Source organism: Natrix helvetica (genome assembly GCF_964273705.1).
Source record: "Natrix helvetica genome assembly, chromosome: 3".
NCBI classification, from domain to species: Eukaryota; Metazoa; Chordata; class Lepidosauria; order Squamata; family Natricidae; genus Natrix; species Natrix helvetica.
The window spans coordinates 127,850,450-127,878,285 of NC_138549.1; the positions used below are offsets into that span (position 1 = coordinate 127,850,450).

A 27,836-nucleotide genomic window follows, 5' to 3' on the forward strand; every position below is an offset into this window, starting at 1 on the left:
CAGAAAGCAATGGTTCTGAAAACCTCTAAAGCTCAAAGGAGTCGTATATTTCAAACAGTAACTACACCACACAACTACGCAATTAGATTTCTCTTTCAAGTATACAATACTACATACACAATGTCACCCACACTGCAGTCTTGTTGTGTTCAGATAACTATTCAGGCCACGAAATCAATTTTTCATGGTACAAAAATCAAGCTGTAAAACTTCAAAAATTGCTTGATTCTGACTATATGAAGAGTAGAGATATACATCAATACACATCAATATGGTGTGTTGGGATATTTGTGATGCCTCTGAGATAAGGCCAATGATTCTTCAGGTCTTTTTAACAGTTTGCTGGTGTGCTGTGATTGTTTTAAGAGCACAATAATCTACAGAGATTTCTATTTCATACTGACATAATCCATATACTTTAATCTTGAGGAGACAAATATGTTTTACTGTTTTTAGGTAGATCTAAATTCCCTCAGAAGCTTTCACCTCACTATGACATCACATAATAAAAGAGACCTGTGCATATTAATGTGTCAACACTGAGAACATGACAATGTAGTACGATTATGAATTCCTCTGAAGTAAAGAAGAGGGTTGAAAAATCCTTGCTGTATAATAAGTTCACTTATTTCCTAAAACTCCCTATTATGTTACTCCTTTTATTCTCCCTAGTGGACAGCATGCACGTCATATGATCTTGTGAAGATTAGCTTGCTGAAAATGCTCAGAGCAACTCAGTATTTAAAAACCATTTTAGCTTCCACACAAATATCCAGGATGCACTAGCTTGGAAAAATGCTAATCCTTGATTTGAAAGTATTGTTTTTTTCTTAACAGGCTATGCAAAGAGTGCAACATAGATCCTGACAGCAGGTTCCATCTTGATCTAATGGGTGGAGATGTCAAAGACAGCTTAAGCCTCTGACTTGCTCAGAAGATGGGGGATGATATAATTTATGACACTGCTCCATGGGGCTTTGGTACTGTTTATACTGCTGCAGCAATCCACACTCTGGCTCCAATTTCTATATATAGTACATTATTTCTGAAAAAAGGGCAGATGGTTACCCAGAAATTCAAATAAAAACATTTCCATTTTGAAGTCAGGGTTAAATGGGCAAAATCATTGCCCACTGTTGTACCAATTCCATGACTCTCCGCTTCCACCACCTCCCTTGCTTGTGAAAGCATCATAACGCATGTGGAGATCTTTCATTTGCTTTTTTCCTCCTTAAGAACAAAGACAGCAAAGTAAAAGGTAGAGGCAGAGAGGGAGATGTTGCTGCTCAAGATCCAATTTCTGTCCTCTCTTCTTGATGGGATGGAAGGCCCAGAGATTGGCCTGGCCATTCCAAAAGGACTGTAGTCAGGACAATTATGAGATTGTTTGGGGGGAAATTGTTGGCGTTTTAACATTTTTTTGTACCATCCCTTCTAAGAATTTCTTCCACAGAGGTCCCTCCACCCAGAAAGCTTCTAAATATGAGCGATAAGCTTTACTTATCACCCAACTTAACAATCTTGAAAGGCAAAAAATAGCATGGTTTATGAATTTTTCCTGCCCTCCCAATGAATCAAGGACAGATAGTGTGTAGAGGATTACAAGTTCTTCACCCTGACGTGACTTCACCCTGAAGTTCAGCACACTACAAGCTTCTTAAACTTTCCAAACTTTCCCCCCATACACACACGATGAAGCCCTTTCCCTAGTATTTAACTCACTTTTCTAGCTCCACCTCATCCCATTATCTAAACTATCAGGGGTCATTCATCAGTAAGGCTGCTGACAATGGCAGTCTGCTCCTTTAAGAAAAACATGGAATTACAATGTCACAAAAATTGCCTAGGGTACAAAAGCAGCTATTTAGTGGGGGGGAGGGGTGGTGTTGTGTTGAGAGAAGGGAAATGGTTCATAAGCAGGCCTTTGCAGCTACTGGTTCAAAAGAAAGGATGAATTCATTACTCTTTGATGCCCTCTGGAGGCCTGTCAGAATACTTTTGCCCAAACAAGAAGGCTTATATTTTTGCTGCATCAGAGGTGAAGGAAATTTACCTTTGGCTGAAGGATCTGGTCTTTTTACTCTGGGGAAATTCTCAGTAGGAACTTTCTGGGTCTGAAAGTTGTAATGTCTTCTTGTGTCTCCTGACTGGCATGTTGAGATTTATTCAGAAGTCAGCATCTTGCTTGTAAAGAGGGAAGGAAGGAAAAAGTGGGAAAAGCAGACTTTTTAATGAGAGGGTCAGAAGGCATGGGTAAGAACAGGCAAAGCAAAATAGGGCACCTTTAAAGGAAAAGGCTTGCAAAAAAAGTGACCAAGGAAGTCCTATTGCCAATTAAGAAAGGGAAGAAGGAAGGGGAAGTGTTTTCTAAGAGGGTCAGAAGCATAACAATGAAGTCATGCATTTTGTTTTCTGAGCAAGTAAGATGATTTATGCCATTCTTGATCCATTCTCCACAGCTGTACTTTGCTGATCCTGCTCATTATATCCATCTAATTAATCCATTTTATCCTCCAACATCTCCATTATTTGGAAGGATTATATATAAACAGATGTCAGTCCCATTACAGCATATGAGATCAGAAGTACTGAGAAGGCAGAAGTTCATGGATTTTTGTTCATCAATAATGATTATCATAAGAAGTGACCATAGACAAGATCTTATACATTTTTTTCTTTACCTGTATTTACATTCACAAATTACACCACTCTCTGTATAAAACTCCCATAATGCATTGCCTATACTGGCTATTGGGAGTTGAGGTCAAATTCACTTGAAGGATTTCAAACCATGCTGGTTAGATTCACAGTGAGGTTTAGTGTGGTCCTATCATAAAACATAGGGTTTGGCCAATTTTCACAAGATCATTCTGTAACTATTATTTGCCAAATAACAATAGCTACATTTATAAATAGGAAACATCAAAGAACTACTTCAGTTTCATATCCTAACCTCAATATGGAGGACATGTTCATAACGCTTAGGGATACCCTATAACAGGGGTGTCCAAACTTGGGAACTTTAAGACTTGTGGACTTCAACTCCCAGAATTCCCCAGCCAGCACCGATAGAGTGTAGAATGAAAGGATGCTCATTGAATGTGGATTGCACAGAAAAGTAAATAGACATTGCAAAAAAGTATGTGAAAATGGCTTCACATCTTCAGAGAATGAATGAAGCTGGCTGGGGAATTCTGGGAGTTGAAGTCCACAAGTCTTAAAGTTCCCAAGTTTGGACACCCCTGCCCTATAATTAAAAAGCCATCCTGCTTTCTACTAGCCATTTGGGGGTCTGGTAGTTATCTGAACATTAATGCATTAAAGACCAAGCTAGGTGTTCTTAATAATGAAAATGGAGTGAATGATTGCAAGTTATATGTTACAGTTACGCAGCTAAAACACTACAGGTAGGTGAACTGGTCTTACTAGACTCTTCACTACAGACGCAAAACTGGAAAAAGAAATGTTAAGGTGTACAAATACAATGAAAAGATAGTGAGTATGGTCTGTTGTGAAGAATTGATACTTGTCAAAAGAAGTGAGAGAAGTTGGTTGCATCCTGCTCAATTTGTCACACAGATGTAAGAATTGGGTATGTCAAGAGAAATATAAAAGTTAGTTGAATGCACCAGGAATGGGGTGCTTAATATATATGAAGTCAAACACTGATAGAGTGTAGAATGAGAGGATGCTCATTGAATGTGGATTGCACAGAAAAGTAAATAGACATTGCAAATAAGTATGTGAAAATGGCTTCACATCTGCAGAGAATGAATGAAGGATCAAATCTCTCTCTCACACATACACACACAATAAACATGAAGGGTAAAAGGGTTGAGAAAAGGGGGAAGACCAAGATAGTGATTGAATGGAATGGTTTTTTTTTTGGGGGGGGGGAAGGCAATACAGCAAGGCTGAAAATGTATAGAGATACATAATGAATCAGGATTAATGTCTGGAATGCAGAGAATGTAAACATACAACTGTTTTTATCCAACTGTTCAAAGGCTAACAGAAATTTTAAAAAAGCAAAGCATTTCTACAAAGGGGAAAGGAAATAAATACTATCCAAGCACATAAATGTCTAAGACAGTCTTCTGTTGACTGGATATTTTGGACTACAATTCCATAATATGTCACCACCAGGAACATGGGCTGCAGCTTGTGGAAATAAACGCAAAGCATCTGGCAAAATACTGGCTTGACTGTCCCCTTTCCTAAGGATACTAAATGCCCTCTCTTGACAGCAATTCTGCACCAGCTATCCTACTATGAGGAAACTACAGGAAATCAGATTCTAGGAAATTAATTATAATAGCACTGCAATTACAAGCCTGCAGGAGGCTTATTGTTTCCATCTTTGCTCCAAGGTACAAATTCAGTGAACATTTGATCATTTACGTTCATAACTAAGCTGAAGAGACATCATAGGAACTGAGAGGTCATCTGTTTTTAATTCTAGTAATTGCTTGCTGAGCAAAATAAGAACCCATCTGATAGAAAATGTGGATAAAAGAAAATTCAAAGTGTAAAATGACATATTTTATATTGATTACAGGGCCTCAGATAGAGACCCAAGGACTGATACCAACAGTTTCATTCACATTATGCCATCACACCTCAGTTTTATCCAGTCATAGATAGGGTAATGCAGAAATGCCAACCTGCTTCTGACTGGAGAACCCATAAGGGTTATGTATAAACATGGCCCTTTAACCAAAGGAACTCAAATGATCTTCTTGAAGATAAAGCACCATAACAGTGTGATCTCTTTGCAACTCATAAAGCATATTTAGTTTGGTTCTAGTTTCCTATTCCACAATCTGGGTATAAAGGGTATAAAATTTATTAATATACAAGGTAAAGTTGGAAAATAAAAGGATTGGCTGAAGGAGACCAGACTGTCTATGTCATAGTTTATACCAATGCAGTCATTGCTGTTTTTCCTCTTTGCTGTATGACTGAAATAGCTTCAACTTAGCTGCCTTTAGATAAAACAAGTCTTCAAATTCCAGAATTCTTAGTCAGAGAAAGGCTGGTAATTTTGGAGTTACTATCTGAATCTGCTGGATGTGTCCAGGTGGCAAAAAAACTGCACTAAACTGGTAATCAGGTAGTAAACTTGGGTAAAAACCTTGTTAACGGGTTTTAGTGGCATGCTTTCTTTTTTTCTGTGCTACATCCACATGAATTACACTTTCCTACTTAGATATTTGTGTTATTAAAATGTTTAGTTTAATGGAATTCACCTTCTCAAAATACTGAACGGCACAATGTAATATTACAGAAGATTCTATGGGCAAATCAACACATTAATGGAAATGCAATCATCTTTGTGGTATTTGAAACAGGATGCAATTTTTTGGTGGGGAGAGGATGGATAAACCTCTTTCACATATGGCCATTACAATAATAGAGTATTGCATAAATTTGGTACATCCATTCTTTACAAAAAGCACTCTGTCTTTTGTGCTTTCATCGCATTAGGTTTTTAGGTAGTAACATCTGCTCTCTTCAAAGTGACACTGTGAATTATATGGACACATAATCTGAGGTTGCCTACATTGTTTGCCTTTCAGAATATAGGTGTTGAAATTGCCCACAATGTGTAATACAATTTTCAGTTCAGAGCTCTCTGTTGCCAGTTAATAGTTCAGGGAGGCCATTAGCTCAAAGCTTGACCAAAGTTGTAATAGCTTTTTAAGGGCTGGGACTTTCCCTGAATTTAGCATCCCTAAATGCTCCATATTTTAAAACTGATGCGTGTGGGAATATTTATTCCACCTTCAGGGTCATAATCTTTTAAGTCATGGATTTTATCTCCATCCATACATGTAGGGAGTGGAGCACATTTCAGAATGGATTCTTTCAGTGTTGTAAAAAGAAGCAATTGTTTCTCCTCCATTCTCACAAACCAAAAGACCACAATCCCATGTTCTTGAAAAACAAAAACAAAGCTTTTGCTAGTTTTCTTTCTTCTGGCCAAGGAACAAAAGTGTCATCCAGCAATAACCTTCAAGGCTATATAAATCTCTAAGCAAACCTTCTCCCCTATTGGCCACCCACATATTAAACCCTTGAATCTTTCCTGCTTATGCCCCAGAAACTCTTGCCAGCAGCCATGTCATAACATCACCTTCTGAAACCAACATGCGGCAGCCAAGTTCAGGGGCTTTGTTGAATTTTTGGGCTTTGTGGAAGGTGTGCTTTTCTTTCCCAGCTCTGTTTCACGATGTCTGACCACTCAGCACTGCAGTAGGAGAGGGTGGCAGGTGCTCTGCACCAGAGAAAATAAGAGTCGAATCTTGAGAACCAGAAGACTCTTTGGACTTCAACCTCACTTGGACATTTGAAGGGAAGTCACCACAGGTTTTGTTTTAAAGTACTGCTTAAATCTTATGTCTGCGTACCTACACAGCAATACAAAGATAAGCATTTGTTATGTATAATATTAGGAACATTTTGTACACATTAATTTTGTAGTATGTGGTGCTCTTTGGTTTCTATGAATGGAAAATTGTGCCCCCCAAAATATGCAGATGTCCTTTCTATTCAGTGTCTGTTTTCTCACATACATCTTACAGCACTTAAGCACTGAATTCTTACACCGATACTTATCATGCATTTATATGCATTCTTACATTTTTTTTAATAAACATTCTTATTTTGATAATTCACATACGATGCTCATCATGCAATGATTTTACATGCAGTTGTAAAAATATCATCAACAATGATAAGGTGTCAAAATGAAAATATTAAGCTAGGACTTGAAATCAGGGATCAGATTCTGACTAAGATATGGCAATTTTAGGTGACCTTGAACCATTTAAATATCTATGGAATTGAGAAAGTTCTTGGATGTAAAGTGAAATGTCTTCAAGGAAAAACAACTCCAGTTGCCTTTTGAAAAAGCACCTTTGAGAACTTGACCCATCTAGTTACTCTCAGCCAAAAGTATAAAATTATAGGAACAATTAAAAATAGAGTAAGGCAGGTTATATACAAACGACTCCTTTCCATGCCCAACTTGCTGCTAATGCATCTGACTTAACCTAATCTGGAATTTTGGGCAAAATTAGTCTAAATCCATGTGTCATTTAATTTCCCTTCTTGATTCTCAAATTTATCATAAAATCTACATGTGGTTACCTCTAAATTTCTCATTACATGAAGCATTTCTCTTGCATTAAAAGTTTTCTAGAATAATCACAAATGCCCCAATTCTCAGATAACTAAGTGCCTAATGATTCTAGGAAGTATTTTCTAATTAATACACATAATAAAAATCATCAACTATGCTGCTCAAATATGAAACTGGAGCAGCACAGCCAGTGAATTGGTATGCCCTTAAAGTATTAATATGAATTTATCTCAGTTTTTGACCTTTTCTTTGAAGTCTAGACTTTTCATCAAAAGTGAATGTCTTCAAATGTTGTCTCAAATGTGCTTTTCAAAAGGCAACTGAACTCTCTTGTTTTTTTCCTTTAAAATGTTTCACTTCTCATCCAAGAAGCTTCTTGGATGAGAAATGTTTTCAAGGAAAAAAGCAAGACAATCCAGTTGCCCTTTGAAAAGCATCTTGGGAACAATCATGGCCTGGATGATTGAGAATCTCCATAGACATTCTTAAAATACATACCTCAAATATTTTGACCCCACTTTTGATTTCAGGGTGGGTTTAAGTGCATTATCAACTAACTACAGTAATAAGAAAAAATACAAAGGCCACATCCTAAGATCACTTTTACCTAGGAGTAATTGTCTTGGCTGAGAAAGTACATAAAATACCAATCCCATGCAAGATTATTTGGAAATGATAACAAATATTGGTGATTGGGAATGTATATGTAAACTTGCAAACATTGCAAGAAATTTAAAATGAGCAGTTGCAAGGTCACAAGGCAACTGAGGACCATGGGAAAGAAAGCAAAGCAGATTATTCATTTATACATTTGGTTTCATTTTATCTTTCTCCTCATTTATTTAATCAACCATGGTAAGAATTATAATGTGAAGCCCATGTTTAGGAGATATCTGGGGCAGAAGGGTGAATAACATCAAGGGAAGAATCAGGAACTAATAATAATAATAATAATAATAATAATAATAATAATAATAATAATAATAATAATAATAATAATAATAATTTTGAATTTATTAGCCGCTCCCTTTCCAAGTAGGACTCGGGGCGGCGTACAATGGAGCATATAAAACATAGAAGATGTATCAAAACACATAAACGTACATACATACAAAACACACATACACGCATACACGGAGGAGGTAACAAATTACATCATTTAGACAATTAAAAATCAGCATTAAAATACCCCAATTGTAGGAAACCCAATATGCAGTTAAAAATTTGACATTTAAAAGACAATTTAAAAAACAGTTAGGAGGAATAAGAGAGATTACGATTGCGATTGAGCCAGGCCAGATAATTGAAAGAGGTGGGTCTTCAGCTGTACACGGAAGGAGCGGAGATCGGAAGTAATCCTGATGTCACGGGGGAGGTCATTCCACAGGGCTGGGCCCATCACAGAGAAGGCTCTGCTCCTGGGTGTCGCCCCCCGGCACTGTTTGGCGGACGGCACCCGGAGAAGTCCCTCTCTGTGTGAGCGAATTGGTCGTAGGGATGTGTGGGGCAGGATGCGATCCTGCATGTAACTAGGCCCTGTGCCATGAAGCGCTTTAAAGATCATAATCAAAACCTTGAAACGCACTCGGTAGACCACAGGAAGCCAGTGCAGCTCGCGCAGGAGAGGTGTTACAGGGGAGTATCTAGTCCTCCCCATAATCACCCGCGCGGCCGCGTTCTGGACCAACTGTAGTCTCCGAGTGCATCTCAAGGGAAGCCCCATGTAGAGAGCATTGCAGTAATCCAGGCGAGAAGTCACTAGCGCATGGGTGACTGTGCGTAGGGCATCCCGGTCCAATAAGGGGCGCAATTGGCGCATCAGGCGGACCTGATGGAACGCCCCCCTTGCCACGGCTGTCACATGGTCATCCATGGACAGCCGGGCATCTAGGAGGACGCCCAAATTGCGCACCTGTTCCATGGGGGCTAGTTGGACGCCCCCGATGGCCAGAGATGGAAGCACCTGGTTGAACCGGGAGGCCGGAAGCCACAGCCACTCCGTCTTGGAAGGGTTGAGTTTTAGTCGGTTGCCATCCATCCAGACCCGTACGGCCTCCAGACACCGGGACATCATTTCGACGGCCTCATTGGGGTGGTTCGGGGTGGAAATGTATAGCTGAGTATCATCAGCATACAGATGATATCCCACCCCAAAACCACGGATGATCTCGCCCAGCGGTTTCATATATGTGTTGAACAGGAGAGGCGAGAGCACCGATCCCTGTGGCACTCCACATGTGAGTGGCCTCCGGGTCGAACTCTGCTCCCCTGCCAACACACGTTGCGTCCGATCAGAGAGGTAGGAACCAAACCACCGTAAAACGGTGCCCCTGACTCCCAGCCCCTCTAGCCGGTGCAACAGGATACCATGGTCGATGGTATCGAACGCCGCCGAGAGATCTAATAGGACCAGGATAGAGGAACAACCCCTATCTCTGGCCCTCCAGAGATCATCAACCAATGCGACCAAGGCCGTCTCCGTGCTGTGCCCGGGTCGGAAGCCGGACTGGCGCGGGTCTAGATAATCATTTTCCTCCAGGTGACGTGGGAACTGCTGTGCCACCACACTCTCTACAACCTTCGCTAAAAAAGGAAGGTTGGAGACTGGACGATAATTGACTAGGTCCGTTGGGTCCAGGGAAGGCTTCTTGAGCAGGGGCCTCACCACCGCCTCTTTCAAGGCGGCCGGTAGAGACCCCTCACCCAACGAGGCGTTCACCAGGCCCAGGAGCCAGTCGCGCGTAACCTCCCAGGATGCCAGTACAAGCCAGGAGGGACACGGGTCCAATAAACATGTGGTGGGTCGCAGACGTCCACGCAACCTGTCCAAATCCTCGATGGCAACCGAGTCAAACTCCTCCCAAAGCGGTCCCTCAAGACTCGCCACGGGCGTCTCTACTGAACCACTGAAAGGGGCCCATCCCATCCGGATTTGAGCGACTTTGTCCTGTAGATATTTCCCAAACTCCTCTGCTCTGCCCTGTAATGGGGCTTCCCGTGGTCTCTCAAACAAGAGGGAGCGGGTCACCCGAAACAGGGCGGCAGGGCGGTTATCTGCAGACGCAATAAGAGCGGCACAATGTTGACGTTTGGCCGCTCTTAATGCCACGAGGTACGTCTTCAAATAGGCTCGTGCCTGTGCTCGGTCAAATTCGGAACGGGAGGATCTCCAACGACTCTCTAGGCGTCTCTTGTGGCGTTTCATCACCCTTAGCTCCTCGGTAAACCAAGGTGCCAGGGTGGTTCGTCGCCGCAGGAGAGGCCGCAAAGGCGCCACCCGGTCTAGGGCCCCGGTAGTCGCACTATTCCATGCGTCTACCAGGTCCTCCACTCGGGGGCGGGTCAGGTCCACAGGAGGTGGCCCAAGTTCCGTCTGGAACCTGTCTGGTTCCATCAGGCGCTTGGGGCGGAACCATCTAATACCTTCCAGTTCCGCCTCCTCGCGGCGGGGGGTAGCACCAGGGAAGTCCAGCCGGAGAAGTGAGTGATCCGACCATGACAGGGGAATAATGTCTAGATCCCCTATTCCCAGATCACTCATCCACTGGCCAGAGACGAAAACAAGGTCCAGGGTGTGGCCTCCCTCGTGCATTAAAATGGATTCTTCACCAATATTTCCAAAAAGTTATTTGTTAGTTCATTTTTTTCTTATAATGCATTGAGACTTTAGGCGTCTTACCACAATATAGTATAAATTTCTCTAGCCTACCTTTGAAAATCAAAAGGTCATTAAGCTTCAAAATATTTCAATTATTGCCTTAAAACTCATGAAAAAGACAAATTTTTGGATGGCATAGAACCTGACAGGTCATTAACACTAACTGTGTTTAATTTCTAGAATGAGAGCTTATTAAACTCTAACCAAGCTGGAAACATGGAAGCTCCCACTTCTGTTGCTAGAAGGATAAGGTAAACAGGCTACTCAAGACTTAAAAGCATTTCAAGCTTTTACATTACTTTTATATAAGTGCTCTCAAATAAGTCTTATATCACTACAAGCATAACATTTTATGCTGATGATCAGGACTCTGAACCAACATAGCAGACTGATTGTCACTGGCATCTCCCCTCCCCCATGCCCAGCAGACAAAGAAACAAACCACTAGCATCTTGTTTGTATCCTTCATTGCAAGTAGAAATGACTCACCTGGCAAAATCAAAGTCTATTGTAGAGAATTGGGCTTGGATCAGGCCCCAGCAAGCCCACAGAAAATGGGAAGCCTTAGAAAAGACAACAAAATCAGAAAGATGCCTTTGAGAAGTGTGAGTGGACATGTTAACATGTAACAGCTTAACTCTATGTGAGAGAAAGTATGCACTTGCACACACCCAAAGAGTTCTCATTGCATTTGGCACCTGCAGAGACAGTTATTTATAGGTTGGAAGGGAGGGAGGGAGGGAGTAAGGAAGGAAGGAAGGAAAGAAGGGAAAAAACCCAGCACAGAAAGGCAAAACAGTAGTTAGTATTTGGGAAACTTGAGAATACATAGAACTGTGATAGTGGAACAAGCTAAAAACAACAGCAGAATGAACAAAGTCATGAGAAGGGTGAACCATTATAGCACAAAAATATCTCAACTGGGTCCACCTAAATTTATAGCTATGTGGCTTTGATGTTCTTCAAAATCTTACACGGATCTAAATTAAACGGGGAATAATGACTTATTGAAGCTACACGGCCATGTACTAGATTATAATGTCAGCTCTTTTTGTGCCTAGCTGCCTTCCAATCCCATCCTCGTCACCAGTGTTAGATCGGGTGACTGGATAAGGCAGGCTCAGGCTTTAGTGACAAACAACAGCTCTTTATTGGAATAACTATGTACAATCAAGCACCGCTCCGTTTGACAGCTAGCCCTTTTATAGGGAGCTGCCAAATGGCTCGGCCAATCACCTTTCAGTATTTTCCCGCCGGATCGGAGGACCTTGGTGGAACCTATCATACTGGCTGTCAGTATGTAACAGTTGCAAACATTCAAATTAGATTGCCCCCTAGGACTGCAGGAATAAGAACCATACACAGATCGATACAAGTAGAAGCTGACTTTTACAGTACTAGTTTCCACTCTTGGGCAAACAAATTTGTTGGCTTGGGCTTAGGCTACAGGGTAGAATAAATAGTTATAGAACTCCCTCTTCTAACTGAGTGCCTTTCCAAATAAATGAATTTCAATTGCCAATAATCATATTGGCTGTGGAATATGACAGCTGTTATCCAAAACATCTAGAAGACATCAGGTTGATCTATAGATAGGAATAGCTAATATATGAAGGAATGAAGAGAGATTAGAAAACAAGCAATTAGAATGGTACTATGGCCTTCTTTTTAATTAATACATTACTATAAATATAAAAATGGCCATTGGATTAATGTGATTTGGGCAGCCTCAGTTTTCAGAGCATGCAATAGTCTCTCTTGTTTTATCCACCCTTTGATCATTTTGCAAACACTCACCAAAGCAAACTGGTTCACTTGCATGTAGAGACTCTCCAGTTCTTCTTCAGACACTGCTCCACTCCCTCCTCTGCTTTTGTTTCCTTCTCCCTGGTCCTCTGGACTTAGTTTCTTGTAAGACTGCAGGTAGTACCTCAGCCATTGCAACTGGACTTCCTTGCATGGATATAAGCTGTAATCGACTTCATTGAGCCCTGGAAGCAGAGAAGGCAAGAGGACTCGGTACAGTGGATGTCAGATTGGATGGAAGTGGGTTAAACCGAATCCAGTAAATACATGGGCTTAAATTTAGCCAGACACTTGGGAAATTTGGACTGATTTTAAGATTTGTATACCCCAATGCATTACTGTACCATTGTTGCATATTGATAAGGAATTACAAGTGATAAGATTACAACAGAAGAAAGAAAAATAAGTTTGTAGAAGGAAGAATTTCTCTTACTGTTTCTGTCATTATTTCAACAAACCGAAGGAATTTGACTGGTGGAACCAAGGAGAGAGAGATTTAAGAGGAGAAGAGGCTGAGAATGGGAATAATTAAAAGCTGAGAGAAGACGTCTAATGGATAAGCTGTTGTTTCATATTGTAGCTTGCTACAAAGAATGAATATGGGTGTTTATTCAAGGAATGAATAAAAGACCCAGACTAGGAAAAGCTTTGAATCAACGTAACCACAGTTCAGTCCTTTCTTCCCATTGCTTTTCTTCCTTTTATTGGGCTTCATATCAAGCAGAGGACATCAAAGGTCTAACCAAACAATACCTTTTTATTGGACTATAAAAGTAAATAAGGATGGACCCATCCTAATTACTCTTGGAATAATGCTCCAAACATTACAGTGCTGTGGAAAACATCCTGTATACCACATCCGCCAGCCTAGCTTCTCTTTCAGGACTCTTGATGAATGTTATAAATTATAAGTGGTCTCACAAGAGAGGAAGCAGACTTTGAGTTATTCTGGCCCAAGCCATTTATAGATCTTAAAAGAACAACCTTGAACTGAACTTAGTAAGCATTGGGAATAGCTGTGCTAAACCTGGTAATAAATAGCTTCTATCTACAAGACAATAATCCATCTGTTACATTCTTAAGCAACCAGAATTTTCCAAACCCTTTTCAAAATCGTCTCCACGGGGAACAGGGATTGGCAGCAAAGTGCCAGTAACTCGGTATATAGTGTCAAAAGCAACACCTGAAGGAGATTTGACTGGTTTGAGGATTCTTTGGGCCCACATCCAGTTTCTCGTTGGTTTCATGTACAGGTTTGAGACATTTTCCTTGAAAGGACAGTTTTGAATTGTCCAGCCAAAGCTTAATTATAAGATACAGCTTTGAATTACCTTCTCCACTGGCATTATGCAGAAATTTCTGTTTTTTAAAGGAAAAGATAAGGTCCCGAGGGGAGCTGTGAAGCTGAGCAATATTCAACATCATGTTCTGGAAACATTTAATCAAATACTGCTGGAATCACTGCAAATAATGCCCCCAACTTCTACATATCCTAGAACCGTGATGGCGAACCTATGGCACGCGTGCCACAAGTGGCACACGGAGCCATTTGTCAGGGCACGCGAGGCGTGCACTGGCCAACTGAGTTCACCTTTTTAAAAGCTATTTTTCGCCTTCCTCAGGCTCCAGAGGCTTTATAGGAGCCTGGGGAGGGCGAAAAGAGCTTCCCCGCCTCCCCCGGGAGGCTTCAGGGACTTCCGGGTTATTCGGAGGGTTGTTTTAAGCGTTCCGAAGGCTTCAGGGTCCGTCCGGAGGCTTCCCTGATGCCTTCGGAGCGCTTAAAACCGACTTCCGGTTTGCTCGGAGGGTGGTTTTAAGCATTCCGAAGGCGTCAGGGAAGCCTCCGGACGGTCCCTGAAGCCTTCGGAACGCTAAAAACCACCCTCCAAGCAATCCGGAAGTCATTTCCGGTTTGCTCAGAGGGTGGTTTTAAGCGTTCCGAAGGCTTCAGGGAAGCCTCCAGATGGTCCATGAAGCTTCCGGAGGGCCTTCGGGGGGGGCGGGGGAGGCTATTTGCGCCCTCCCCAGGCTCCTATAAAGCCTCTGGAGCCTGGGGAGGGCAAAAAAGGCATGTAAAAATGGGGGGTTGCGCATTGTGCACGCATGCGCACTGGGGCGGGGTCGCACGTTTATTATGGGTGCAGTACGCCTGCACACGACCCCCCTGCGCTCCCCCCATTTGTGGCACGCGAGCCAAAAAAGGTTCGCCATCGCTGTCCTAGAAGGTTTGTTAAAAGTCATTCAGCAAAATCAAGGGAAGTCCTGTTTCCTCAATATAGATTATCTATCACCCGGAACAAACCTGCTTCTCTTTTGAAATCATGTCAGTTCTGTTCTAGTGCATAGTGTAGCAGAAGCAAATAGCCATGCAACCAAGAACTTGTTCTGAAGAAGTGCTACTGCATCAACCTTTTCTAAAAACTTTTGCATTTTCCTTCTGAAAATCTTCGTTTGACCCAGCTTAGATTTCATGATCCTTACAGAATAGATATGGTACATGTTGAGCTGGTAGCAAACCCAATACAGTGAATTTCTGTATTTTTTTTAAAAAAACCATTCATCAGAGAATTAATACAGACTGGATAATTACATGTAGTTTCTTGAAAAGTTGGTTTCTAAAATCCATCCTTAAAATCAGAATTGCTGAAGAGACAGAAGGGGGGATCAGAATAGGGAAATCATCTTAGGTAAAGGTAAAGGTTCCCCTTGCACATGTGTTAGTCGTTCCTGACTCTAGGGGGTGGTGCTCATCTCCATTTCAAAGCCGAAGAGCCAGCGCTGCCTGAAGACGTCTCCATGGTCATGTGGCCAGCATGACTAAACACCAAAGATGCACGGAATGCTGTTATCTTCCTACCAAAGGTAGTCCCTATTTTTCTACTTGCATTTTTTACGTGCTTTGGAACTGCTAGGTTGGCAGAAGCTGGGACAAGGAATGGGAGCTTATGCGGCACTAGGGATTCGAACAACTGAACTGCCGACCATTCTGATCGACATCTTAACCACTGAGCCACCATGTCCCTATTGGGAAATCATCTTAAAGTGACATAAACTGGCTGTTTAAGATACTACTCTATTATTTATTTATTTAAATGTATTGGCTGCCCAATTCCAATAGACTCTCTAAGCCATTTATCACTATGGATATTCTTGTTTCTCAGCAGTTTGTAATTTAAAGCAATCTTTCCAAAATGTAAGAATTAGCATTATTCCAGCTTTGCCTTCCATTCTTTGAATCTGTTGGCAAGCAACAAGGTGTACTATTAGCCCAGAAACAACTCTCACATCTTGGAGCACAATAAGTCAACAGTGAGTGATCTGCAGATACTCGGCAGCAGGTTAAAGAGCAGCGAGTAATGAGTTGCTGCTGTTACTATTGGAGAAAACGGATCTGTAATGTATTTCAATTTTAGATATAACAAGACTATTCCTGCTTCTACAAATGCAGGAGATGTGGGTGGCGGGGGGGGGGGGGGAGGATATCCACTTACCTGCAAATTCATTAAAATGATTCCCAATGTCATATGCTTGATAATTGTAGCCAGTATATTCATAATCTATGAACCGGACATGGCCTGAAAAAGTAAAGCCAGAAATCATTGCAAGTGAGTTTTTATAGAGGGGCTTCTTCTAAAAGAAAAAGAAAAATCATGTACAACTGTCATTTTTATCTTGAATGATGTTCTAAAATTACCAATGCTGGTTTGCAGGTATTATGCCTAACAAACCTTCGGCTTTGTTGTAGATGATGTTCTTGCTCAAAAGGTCATTGTGGCAGAAGACGATTGGAGACTGAAGCTGGGAGAGATGTTCCTTCATCCAATGAATCTCTTCTTCTAATACCTCTAGGCTAGGAATCTGCATTTCCTGAAGGAAGCTTGAGAAGGAAGACCAAAGTGATGCCATGTCCACTGGTAGACAGTAAACCTTTCTTATTGCTAGAGTCTTTTTAAAAAAATTAGTAAGATTTGTGAGACAAGGCTCACTTTTTCTAGCTGCTGGCTCCAATTAGGAAATAGTAATTAATTCTCTATCAAATGTATATGAATTTACCAAATATTTAAATTTTCGTCAATTAAAATTATTCATCACTAATAATTCTGCTCCTAGTTTCTCTTAAACCACCTCTGATCCTAGTATTTACCCATAGTTAAAAATTATTTATACCAATATGGCAATTGTTTTACAACTAATTTTCATGGATGAATTAGGCCTATTTCCTTTTGAAGGTATTTAGTGAATGGCAAAGCAAACACAATCCTTACTATACCGTGCTCAGACTTTTGCCCTTTCACCCCATCTGTGCAAGTGACTAAGTAGAAGTGAAACTGGACAGGAGAACTACAAGCATCCTTCTAGAAATCAGTATCACTTATACACAGATGTGAAACCCTTGGGATATCTGAAATAAATGTGCCTGAATACAGTTTGCTGTAAGAACTTTGCAAAAAGATGGATCATATTGTGGATTGTTCCCCATAGTAGCCTAAAGTATAAATGTGCTTTAAATGCACAGAAGGTGAATAGGTGTTTTCTTCAGAGAGAAAAATATATCTATTTCAGAATGTGTGCTATTGTTATTTATTGCACAATATGATTCTAGAGGAAATTCTAAACTATATAACTTTTTTTACTCTAAAGCATGTAAAATTTGTAATAGTCAATTTTCCTGCAACATAAAAGACATTGACCTGTACTCTTTGGGGTGTGACATTTCTACATTATTCACTATTAAAACCCAGCTGTTCTGTCTCCTGGCTTTCTATTATGTTGGACTATAACACATCTAGAGGGCATCAGGTTATGGAATCATGTATAGGTATCCTCAGCAAATTCTGCAACAACGGTGCCCATACATGTCAGCCCGATATGCGGCAGAACATTTCGTGCTGCATAAGCCTTACCAGCCACCTGTGGACACATTGTGGACAGCCCACAACCTGTTAGATGTCAAGGTCCTCTTTGAACACGATGGACAAATATCATCAGACAAATTCATTCAACAAATTCATGTATATCCTTTCCATTTTGAACGTTCAAAAACTTTGTCTAGGATCCAGCCATAACTTTTATCATTTGGGGGGGAGTTGTTTTAAATGAGAACAAATTAATTATCTTTCCTGTTTCATTCCTTGTCCCAGCATTTTGCACTATATGCTTAAAATAATTACAATGCCATAACCAAAACTGTTAACTGTTGTATTTACCAAATATACATTTAAAAAAAAATTACCTAGAATTTGATGCCTTTTTAGCAAACTCCGTTTTCACAATATTAAGGTACTTGTACAATCTGTGCCATAGACAAGGCTTGGGAAGATTCCCATTGGTGTGAATCTTATGCATTTTGGCCATCTCCTGGGCTACTAGCCTAAAATAAACCACAAAGATCAAACAGTTTAAGAGCAATACACTGCTTTTAATGAAGCTAAAGAGGGAGCCAGTTTCGTGTAGAAGCTAAAGTGCTGGACAAGACATGGGAGATTGGGAGATTTAGTTGTCCCTTATCCTGGAAGCTGGCTGGCTGACTTTAGACCAGTTCCTCTTAGTCCAAGACAATGGGCTATTGTAGGGAAAACAGGAGAAAGTAACATCCTGTATGTTACTTTGAGTTGTACAAATTAAAACTATAACAAATGGATTAGAACTGCATACAAAAGATAATTTGGGGGTTCTGAGCTTGGTTGTTTTCTTGCCAATGTTTCATTACCAAACTAGGTAACATCATCAGTACTACCGTAATTTGGAAAACCCAGCCAGATCCGAATTAATTTATTTTTGTTTACTTAAGCAGTTGGTCTTCAAAATATTTTCGAATTTTGCATATTAAAAAAAGGAAACACGAATATATCTCTAGTTCATTTTCTAACAACTGAAATGAGCCCACAAAAATCAGCAAATATTGTACTCTGCTTTCTGTATCCCAGTTCTGATAAATCTAGCATGACAACATATCTTATTTAACACTCTGGATAGATGGATACCCTGCATCCATTACCAGAACATTTCCCAAATTTAGCATAAGGGATCTCTGTTCCAAGAGAACATTATACAAAATATTGTTTTTAAAATGCTAATTATTTTCTAATTACATACCAATACAGGAGAATATTGTGGCTCAGGGTTGAAAGGAGAAGTCCTTGGTGCTCTCTGAGTTTATTTGTTTTCCTGCTGACATTTCATTACCTAGACTAGGTAAACATCATCAGTGCTCGTGATTGTGCTAACTACAGAACCACGGTAGTTGATCAAAATTATGAGGTATTGGGATTCTCACATAGTGTTATTTTGGGAAAGTAGCTTTCTCTTTTCCTTACTTTTAAAACAGCTTTCCTTAATCTAGTACCTCCACAAAGATCTGATAATGACATCCATAATCTCCAACCTGAATCAGTCTCCCTTGGGATAATGGACCTATCTAAGGAAATTAATCTCCCTTGGGAGATTAATTTCAACCTATCTTAAGGAAAAATCGCTTTAGGAAAAAAAATCTGCAAAAGAAATACTCCCTGTGGTCCCCTGCGCAAACTAATTTGAAGATCAATAAATGATTTAAATAATTTCCCAATTGTGTTTCCCATTAAACGAAAATGAAGTTTAAGCATCTTTACTGAATTTCAAAACATGCATCAGCTATAGCTCTTTTTATTTATTCCATTTTTTCACAGCAGAAAACGTCTGGGTTGGGGGACAGAGGGGAGAAAGGGGACTTTGGTGGGGTTGTATCCTGCCATGGAGGCAAAAAAGAGTGACATTGAAACATTGTTACACAAAAGCTATGAGACTCCTGAGCATCTCTTCTTTTCTGTATTATCTCTAAGACTTTTTAAATTGGGAATTGAGTAATGCTTCAGCTATATCACCACAATAGCACTATGGGGCCAAACTAAAAGCAGGGAGCACAAGCCTTTTCCAATTAATAACCACCATCAGTTTTATTTATAAATTTGGGCAAGGAAGTACACATACCTGAACATACTTGGCTCCCGGATATGTTCTGGTCCCAGAGCTTTCCCTGACATGAATTCATAGCAATATCCATTCTCAAAAGTGCAGAAGAGGTTGGGGGCACAGCCGTTGTCCTGGAGGACTTGGAAATTTCTCAGCTCATTGGCTCGGTCCACAATAAGCTCTGTTTTCCTGCCATAGACCCGCACTAGGACTGCATCTCTCATATTCTCATCTGTGAAACAAGCCATTAGCTTGTTGGTGATGCCTTCAGTGAAGACCTTAGACAGGGACAAAGAGAAAAGCAGGCTGAAGAATCACAGTTGCTGTTAAAGGACAGTCCAGTATAACATTCAGCCATCTGAGACTTGAGAGGTTTTTTTTTTTTAATGTATATGATTTGAGAAGCCAAATTTTTGTTTTTGCATTATATATGAATGGGTCATTATGGGTTATTCAACAAACCAGGGATTTTTTTTTAAAAAAACTTGGCTTTATGTTATATACTGTATGAACCAAGCCAAAGAGTAAGAAACAGGGTCCCAGTTTCAGCTTTTTTTTTTTTTTTTTGTAAAATAATACATTTTGGGGGAAAGTTTTACAAAAAATATTGTGAGATTTTAGTTGTAATAACTAAAAAAGTTGGTGTTCCTATAATGTCTTGGACCTTCCACCCTTGCAAATAAATGTTCCTCCCTCCCCCCTTGATGGATGCCAACCTTCCTGGCAGCTAGGTTGCCACTTAGTTTCATTCTTCATAGCTGTAGACAATGCTCTTGCACAGTGCATTCCACCAAGCCCCTTCAATTGCTAAGCTAGTGTAGGTTAACAAGAGTTGAGAACAATAACTGAAGGACATCTACTGCATATGTCTGGCCTAGCTTCTACAGCCTCCAAATGTATTGGATGCCCATCCTTTTTGGGAAGGATAGGAGCAGTCTTAGGGAGATGATCAAAAGTGGAGATCATACAAGTGCACACTTTGGGACCATATAGTGAGGGTGTCCATCTGTTTATCTTTTGAGGTTATACTATGGGAAGGCAGCTTAAAATAATTAGGTAGGGAGACTGTAGTACACTGAGCTAGATTGGGCTCCTAAGCAGCTGTAGTTCAACAGGACTTGGAGAACTACAGATTTCCCATTCCTGTTTTAAAATACTTATATTAAGGTTAAAATGACTATTCATAATCAATTATAGACAATTCACTGGGCACCCTTGAGCCAGCTGTTACTTGCTGCCTTAGCTTAATGAATTTCACAAGATTGTTTCAAGGATAAATGAAAGGAGGTAGGAGAATATGAATGCAACCTACAGTTCATTGGAGAAAATCTGAGTTACATATGCAATAAATACATTGGACTTGGGAATTTAACCTGGGACTTAGTTCTTGTAAGCTGAAACATGGATAAAAAAGAGATGTGCAGCATATTCTATTGAAAATAAGCATCTATATTTTATATTTGCATGAAAATCAATATAGCAGCAGATAAGGGAAGGAAAAAGGAAAATATGGTATACCGAAACCAGTTAGTTTAACAGTGCTATGGTACAAGCGGAATGAAAGGATGGATTAATATTACTGTCATTAATTCTTTTGATAATGTCACAGATGATGCAAGTCTAATTACAATATCTGAACTGCATGGCACTCTAAATTAAAATAAAAACCAAACTCAAAATGATGTGTCATCCAGCATGCTTTAGAATGTACAAAGGCTGCATGCATTTTAGTAGAGTTAACTTCATGGGCTGGAAAGGGAAATGTGGATTTTCGAAACAGCCATAAAACGTGTCATTATTTTCCCTGCTCACTTACACCCTGGTGCGGAATGGAATATCCCAACAGCTCTCCTTGAGCAAAACTTGAATTCTATTCAAACTGCATTATTATTGTGAAAACCATTCACAATAAAGAATTATTTTCAACACACTTTTGAATACTGGCATCATGAAATTGGATGACAATTTCAGAACATTTGAAATTGCAACATGTATAGTTTTGTTTTTATTAATTTGTACAAGAACATACCATTGCATATTAGAATTTAAAAATTCTAAGCTCAAAACTTTGCAATCCTTCCTAAATCCACTTCCTTATGCTCCATTTTTTTTAAAAAAAGCAGCAATACAATTTAGCTCTCAAGAGTTATTTCGTTATTAAACATAATTGTGAATGAAAAATCCTTGCGGAATTATTGCAAACCACACAATTATCTATCTGGATGTCAAGATCTGTAGTCTTTCTGCTCATACCAGATATAATGTACAGAATGCATAAAGCTGCTTGACAGGGATAAATCATTATTTTAGGGGAAGATCGCAAAGGGAAGAATATGCACACATCTTTGTAATATGTCAACAGTATAAATGCATTTCTTAGCAGTGACAAACGGAAATGTTCTGTGTGGATTATCTTTCATTAAGAAATGCCTCCCAAACTCATGGTCCACAAACATACTTAATTTGGATTCTATTTCTCCAAATTTCTAATTTATGTAGAAAGCAGAATATACAATGGCAAAGTTGAAAGGAATATAAGCAGTCATTGCACTTGCTTTATTTTTAATTTAAAGCACCTTGGCAATCGTTCTGCACTGAGAAACACGATTAAAAAACACTCAATTCAGACCTGTAGTCACTCTTAATGGAAATTTATCATGCCTTCTCTAATTTATAAACCACTTCTGAATTAGGATAAGGATAATTCTTTTGTATTGTACAGCAATACGAAAATGCAAATTCAATGCATTTTATGTTCAAACTTTGAATATAGCCATAAAGCAAGCGGAGTGACCTGGGTCCCAGATCAATGGAGATGTCTCCATTGAGGATGCTTGCTGTGCTGCTTGGACTGCTTCTCACAAGCAAACAGAGGGCTTAAAAAAAACAACTGTCCCTAATTTGGCTGATTGCCTGAACAGATGGGTTTTTCCTTTTTCTCTTGTTTATAAAACAAGCTGCTAGACTTCCATGTGTTTCTGAGTCCACAGGATTGGCCCAGACTAGACTTTCTGTTTCTCAAGCTTGGCAACTTTAAGATATGCTGGCTAGGAAATTCTGGGAATTGAAACCATATACTGTAGACAATGTTGAGAATCAATGGGCCCAGAGAAGAAGGGTAAATGGAGTGTTCTCAGATTGAAGGAATGATCAAACTAGTCTGGGTTCAGTAAAGGAAGTTAGTGCTAGGGATAAATAGTCGGTTGGCCCAGTTTGATCTTGATACCAAACTGCTCACAAAAAGAAACTGGGAAGATATCCAAAAGGTTCTGTCCAAACTGGGTAAATGGGAGCTACAATATGGACAAATGTAAGTCCATATTATCATGATTGCTACGTGATACTATCAGGCCTGGAAGTCATCTTTTACATATGACATCTCTAATAAAATGGAACTTTTGAGGAACTTCAAGCTTCAGAGTCTTCTTTCGTTGAGGGAGTTACCTGGCAGATACAACTTAGCACACAAAAAGCATTTGTTTATTGCTGGGAGCTGAGATTGAAAAGATTTTAGAATCATGGAGGGTGGGGGGTGAGCAAGCTCCGTCTCTCAGAAATGTCAGCTCAGCATGTGATTGCTTTAAAAATGGTAAATTCCACCCTTGCATCATTAGGAATTGGATATGTAAGAGTTAATTTGTAAATGTTACAACAATCTACCTGGCTCCGGGCAGAATAAGAGAAAATGCAAAAAGAGGCAGCCCAAATAGTTAAGTGGTTCTTAGCCTTTTTTCACCATGCACTCCTTCTGACCTTGCTTTTTTATTATGGTTCCCTCCTGCCCAGGTCCCATGACTGGATATGGACATAGATCACTAACTGGTACATGTTCTTATATCAATAAGAGGGTATGTATAATACACTTTCCTATGGCTCCCTCACTACATGCCATGGCCTGCTATAGTTTTTCCACCAGTAAGCCTCCTTAAAACATCCTAGGGCCCCCAGGGGACCATATGGCCCCTAGTTGAGAACTGCTGGGCTACAGTCCCAGACACAATAGCAGCATTTGGGGCTTTTAAAGAGGGATGAAAGCAGATAAGAGAGATTGATTGATTGATTGATTGATTGATAAGACTATATGGTGATCTATATTAAGATACACAACTCTGAGTGGCTCATAAAAACAAAAGCCAAAAATAAACTCTAAACCTGGCACCTAATTCATCCTTTCCTGATGCATCCAACAATATCAGACTGACCCCAACCTCACTTTACCCAATACTTGGGAGAAGAGTTGGCACTTACGTATTTCCAGATGGCTAAGAGGCGGGGCCTGCTTGTTCTCATGGGGAAGGGGCATTCCACAGGGGAGGGACTGCTGTAGAAAAAGGAACACTTCCTAGGTCCCAATAGATGGCAATGTTTAAAAGATGGGATCTGCTCACCCTATCCAACCTGGTGGAAGTGTACACACTTTTGCCCAATATAAAAATGTGAATACATTTTTACAAGCTTTTGCAAGCTATTCTTTCTTTCAGAAATGACAATTAAGGTAAATTTGAAGAGATTCAGGGCCAATTAAAAAAAGAAATGCTTTTCTACACAACACATACAACTGAAATTTACTACCATCTGATGTAGTTCACCCTGACACTTATCCCTTGATATTTTTTTAAAGGGGGAATAATACCAATTTTTGGAGGACCGAACAATCTGCAGCTAGTAAGGTTGGTGGTTGTTTTTCACCTCCCGTTCACCAGCAGCATATCTTAAAAACAGCTGCTAGAAAACAACAAGAGAAGGTTATTGCCACTCTACCTGCATTTGCGAGTTTGGCCATTGCATAATAATGAATGCTGAACTAAACGTTTGGTAGTCTAATTTTCAGCAAGCCACTAATATTTCTATGTTCTTGTGTTTCAGAGTGTCACTTTAACCATGGCAGTGCTACAGCCTCAGATATTTTTCTTATGTTACAGATAAGTAGACCTTAGGTGATGTATAACCCACATGGCTTTTTAGTAGAATCTCAACATCCAGCCCAAGGAGCTTCACTTCAAACTGTAGTTCAGGTGCATAACCGTGCGACAAAGATAAAACAGGAAATAAATCCATGCTACAGGTCATTTCACACACCTCTCCCACAAAACCCATGATATCTCTTTCTAGAAAATATACACACACATACTTCATAATGAGTAAGAAATGAACAGGATCTGAAAGACGAGAAGGGTCTGGTAAAGTTAGGAAGAATCAGTTTTGCTGAACTTCCAAGAAACAGTGCCAATGATTTCTCCTTCCCATATCTCATATCTTATCATAAACAAAATCGAAAAATCTCATAGTTCAGACTTGATCAGCAAAAGTCCATTAGGGATTATCACAGAAAACATATCTCTTTTAACCTTGACCAAATAAACTAACTTTATATTCCTTCCTTTTACTTTTAACTATCTTAATCTTTAATCCTTTCAAAGAATATTTCAGAACTTGATTTCTTTTTATTTATTTTTCACTGTCCCTTCTCACAAAGTTCTTCAACAAGCCTTTTTTGTAAATTCACTATAGGAAAGCTATTCAGATTATTATTTTGGTTTGTTATTTGTATACCACTTTTAATTATTAAGACATAAGCCAGATTCATTTGTATATCCAATGTAGCATCTTTTTCTATATCATTTTTAAACTTGTCATTAACTTGTCATCCACTTTCAGATCAATTTCGGTCATTTTTAAATCTACTTTCAGTTACTTTCATTCTTGTCCAGTAAAACTTGTTTTTTTTTCATAACATCTTTTAAACCCAGTTTATCTATAATGGCAGATACTTTTTATATTAATTTCTGGGTCCATTGTTCACATATAAAATCCAATGTTAAAGTAATTTGCTCCATTCTATATTGGTAAGCCTAATTTAAATGTTCTTTCCTTTAATTGTAATATTTAGTTCCTTCTAGTGGCCAACCTTTGAAGTTTCATCCTATTTTTTTATGAATTCAAAACAACATTTTCCCAAGGGAAGGATTCTTATAATTAATTTCAAAATCTTAATTTAAATCTGTCTGGACCCTTAGTCTGTTTATAATGTTTCAAACTCAATGTTCTAATCAACCTTTTGCTGTTTAGAATAGAATAGAATTCTTTATTGGCCAAGTGTGACACAAGGAATTTGTCTTTGGTGCATTTGCTCTCAGTGTACATAAAGAAAAAAAAATATTCATCAAGAATCATAAGATACAACACTTAGTGATAGTCACACTAATAAGCAATCAAATCATACTAGAAAACAATAAAACAATATAAAAAGATACAAGCAACATGGTTATAGCCATAAGCTGGGAAGAGATAGGTACTAGGAAGGGTGAGAATAATAATAGTAATACGGTCTTAGTAAATAATTTGAGAGTGTTGTGGGAATTAGTTGTTTAGCAGAGTGATGGCATTCGGGAAAAAACTGTCCTTGTGTCTAGTTGTTCTGGTGTGCAGAGCCCTATAGCATTATTTTGAGGGTAGAAGTTAAAAAACAATTTACGTCCAGGATGTGAGGGGTCTGTAGATATTTTCACAGGTCCTCAATGGAAGGCAGGTTGGTAGCAATTGTTTTTTCTACAGTTTTAATTATCTGTTGAAGTCTGTGTCTGTCTTGTTTGGTTGCAGAGCCAAACCAGAGAGTTAACAGAGGTGCAGATGATAGACTCAATAATTCCTCTGTAGAACTGAATCAGCAGCTCTTTGGGCAGTTTGAGCTTTCTGAGTTTGCACAGAAAGCTCAACCTTTTAAAGAAAGCTTTACCACCACCACCACCACCTCATTCCCCAGATTTTTTTTAAAAAAAATCTTAATTATGTTTAAAACTTTTCTTGCTGAACGCTGAAGGAAACTCACTCACTATATCAAACTTGCCATTCTGAAGGTTCATAATAGTTGAAAAAACAATTAATTTCCAAATGTGATTAGAAAAGTAAGTATGTGAACCTAGTATCCTTTAGAAAGGTGCTGAACTGTGGTTAGGACTACAATGATATTCCCTTGTCTCCTAGGTCTGAACCAGCTGGAAACTGCTGTTTGGTAGTCTCCTTGTGAGGAGCAACTGACTTTAGAACTTGTTAATGATTCCATTCCTATCCTTGTCTGGAGAGGAATTCACAAAGAGTTGGTCCATTCACTGCTCTTCATTCCACCATGGTCATTGACTCTGCTTTGAGGAGAGCCATTTTGGTTCACTATTTCTTTCTTGAAAGTCACTCAGTTTCTCACTTAATATTGGTGAGGGACTTCCTCATATATTTTGTTTGCTGCCAAATACTCTGCACCTTATAAAATAATAATTTCCAACAAACAGGCAAGCACCTACCAGTAACATTCAAGCAGACAAGCATCTGTTATTTAACAGACTTAACAATTGTCAATAACAAACACAAAAAGTCTAAGCAGTGGATGTGATAGAACTTGGGAGACAGAACAGAAGAGAAAGAACTGGGGAAAGTCACAAAATATAAAGACTTACAAACAGAGAAATTACGGCAAAAGTGCCCTAGCAAAGACTTAATAAATGGCTAAAATTCAAATCCAGTCTCAATATCTGACTTTTTTTTAAAAAAGTCAAATAACAGGTGCATTTTATGACCACTAATGTAAAAACTCTTGTTTCTCTCTTAGTAGTTCTGTATACTTCTTTTGCTCACTTAACATTGCCTCCCATGTCCTATTATAACTTGGTCTGTAATTATACATAAACACATGCAATTAAAGCAAGCTGCACTAATCTTATTTATCTCTGCCTCTGTCTCCCTCGTGTTCCTGTTTCTTCTCCCATGTTTTTCTATTGTAAGTTCTTTTGGGATGGGGCTTATCCCTTAACACTGTTTAAAGCATCATGAACAAACAATGTTTCATAAAGAGTGGTAGCATCTCTTTGCTCTGAATCAAGCTTCAAAATCCCATCTGCTAAAATATGGATGATAAGGAATCAGTAGTTTTTCATATGTTGAATAACTTTTGAACAGCAGTCTCAAGCTAGCATCAACAATGGTGAGGGATGATGGGATGTAGTAGAGCAACTTCTAGAAATGAGAAATTCCTTATTTCTCTGCTAAGAGACTTGATACAAGTCTAAGTAACCTTACCCTACTGAGTTCAGCAGGGCATCCTATCAAGTGTATTCATCAATGAAGGGAAAACTTTAGGTAGATGAGGACCAATGATGCAAAATGATAGAATTGGTGTCATGTATAATGTACATTTCTATGTTTGCTTCCTCTTGACAATATTCTCTGGTGTTTTTCCAGGTCTTGTTATTATCTGCTTTGCTTGCTAGTTTTTTCAAAAAGTAC

At 39.4% G+C, this 27,836-nt stretch overlaps 1 protein-coding gene across 2 annotated transcripts in view; it reads right to left on the reverse strand.

Moving 5' to 3' along the window:
- Positions 1 to 3,251: 3,251 nt before the first annotated feature.
- Positions 3,252 to 27,836, reverse strand: part of ETNK2 (ethanolamine kinase 2) — a 34,640-nt gene continuing 10,055 nt past the window's right edge. For both annotated transcript variants that reach the window (XM_081947122.1, XM_081947123.1), the window contains exons 2-8: positions 19,578 to 19,837; positions 17,842 to 17,979; positions 16,337 to 16,485; positions 16,100 to 16,183; positions 12,600 to 12,793; positions 11,292 to 11,365; positions 3,252 to 6,410 (exon numbers count right to left, since the gene is read on the reverse strand). In XM_081947122.1, the coding sequence (XP_081803248.1) occupies positions 6,338 to 6,410; positions 11,292 to 11,365; positions 12,600 to 12,793; positions 16,100 to 16,183; positions 16,337 to 16,485; positions 17,842 to 17,979; positions 19,578 to 19,837 (972 nt within the window). In that variant the 3' untranslated portion in view covers positions 3,252 to 6,337. The remainder of the gene's footprint in view (positions 6,411 to 11,291; positions 11,366 to 12,599; positions 12,794 to 16,099; positions 16,184 to 16,336; positions 16,486 to 17,841; positions 17,980 to 19,577; positions 19,838 to 27,836) is intronic.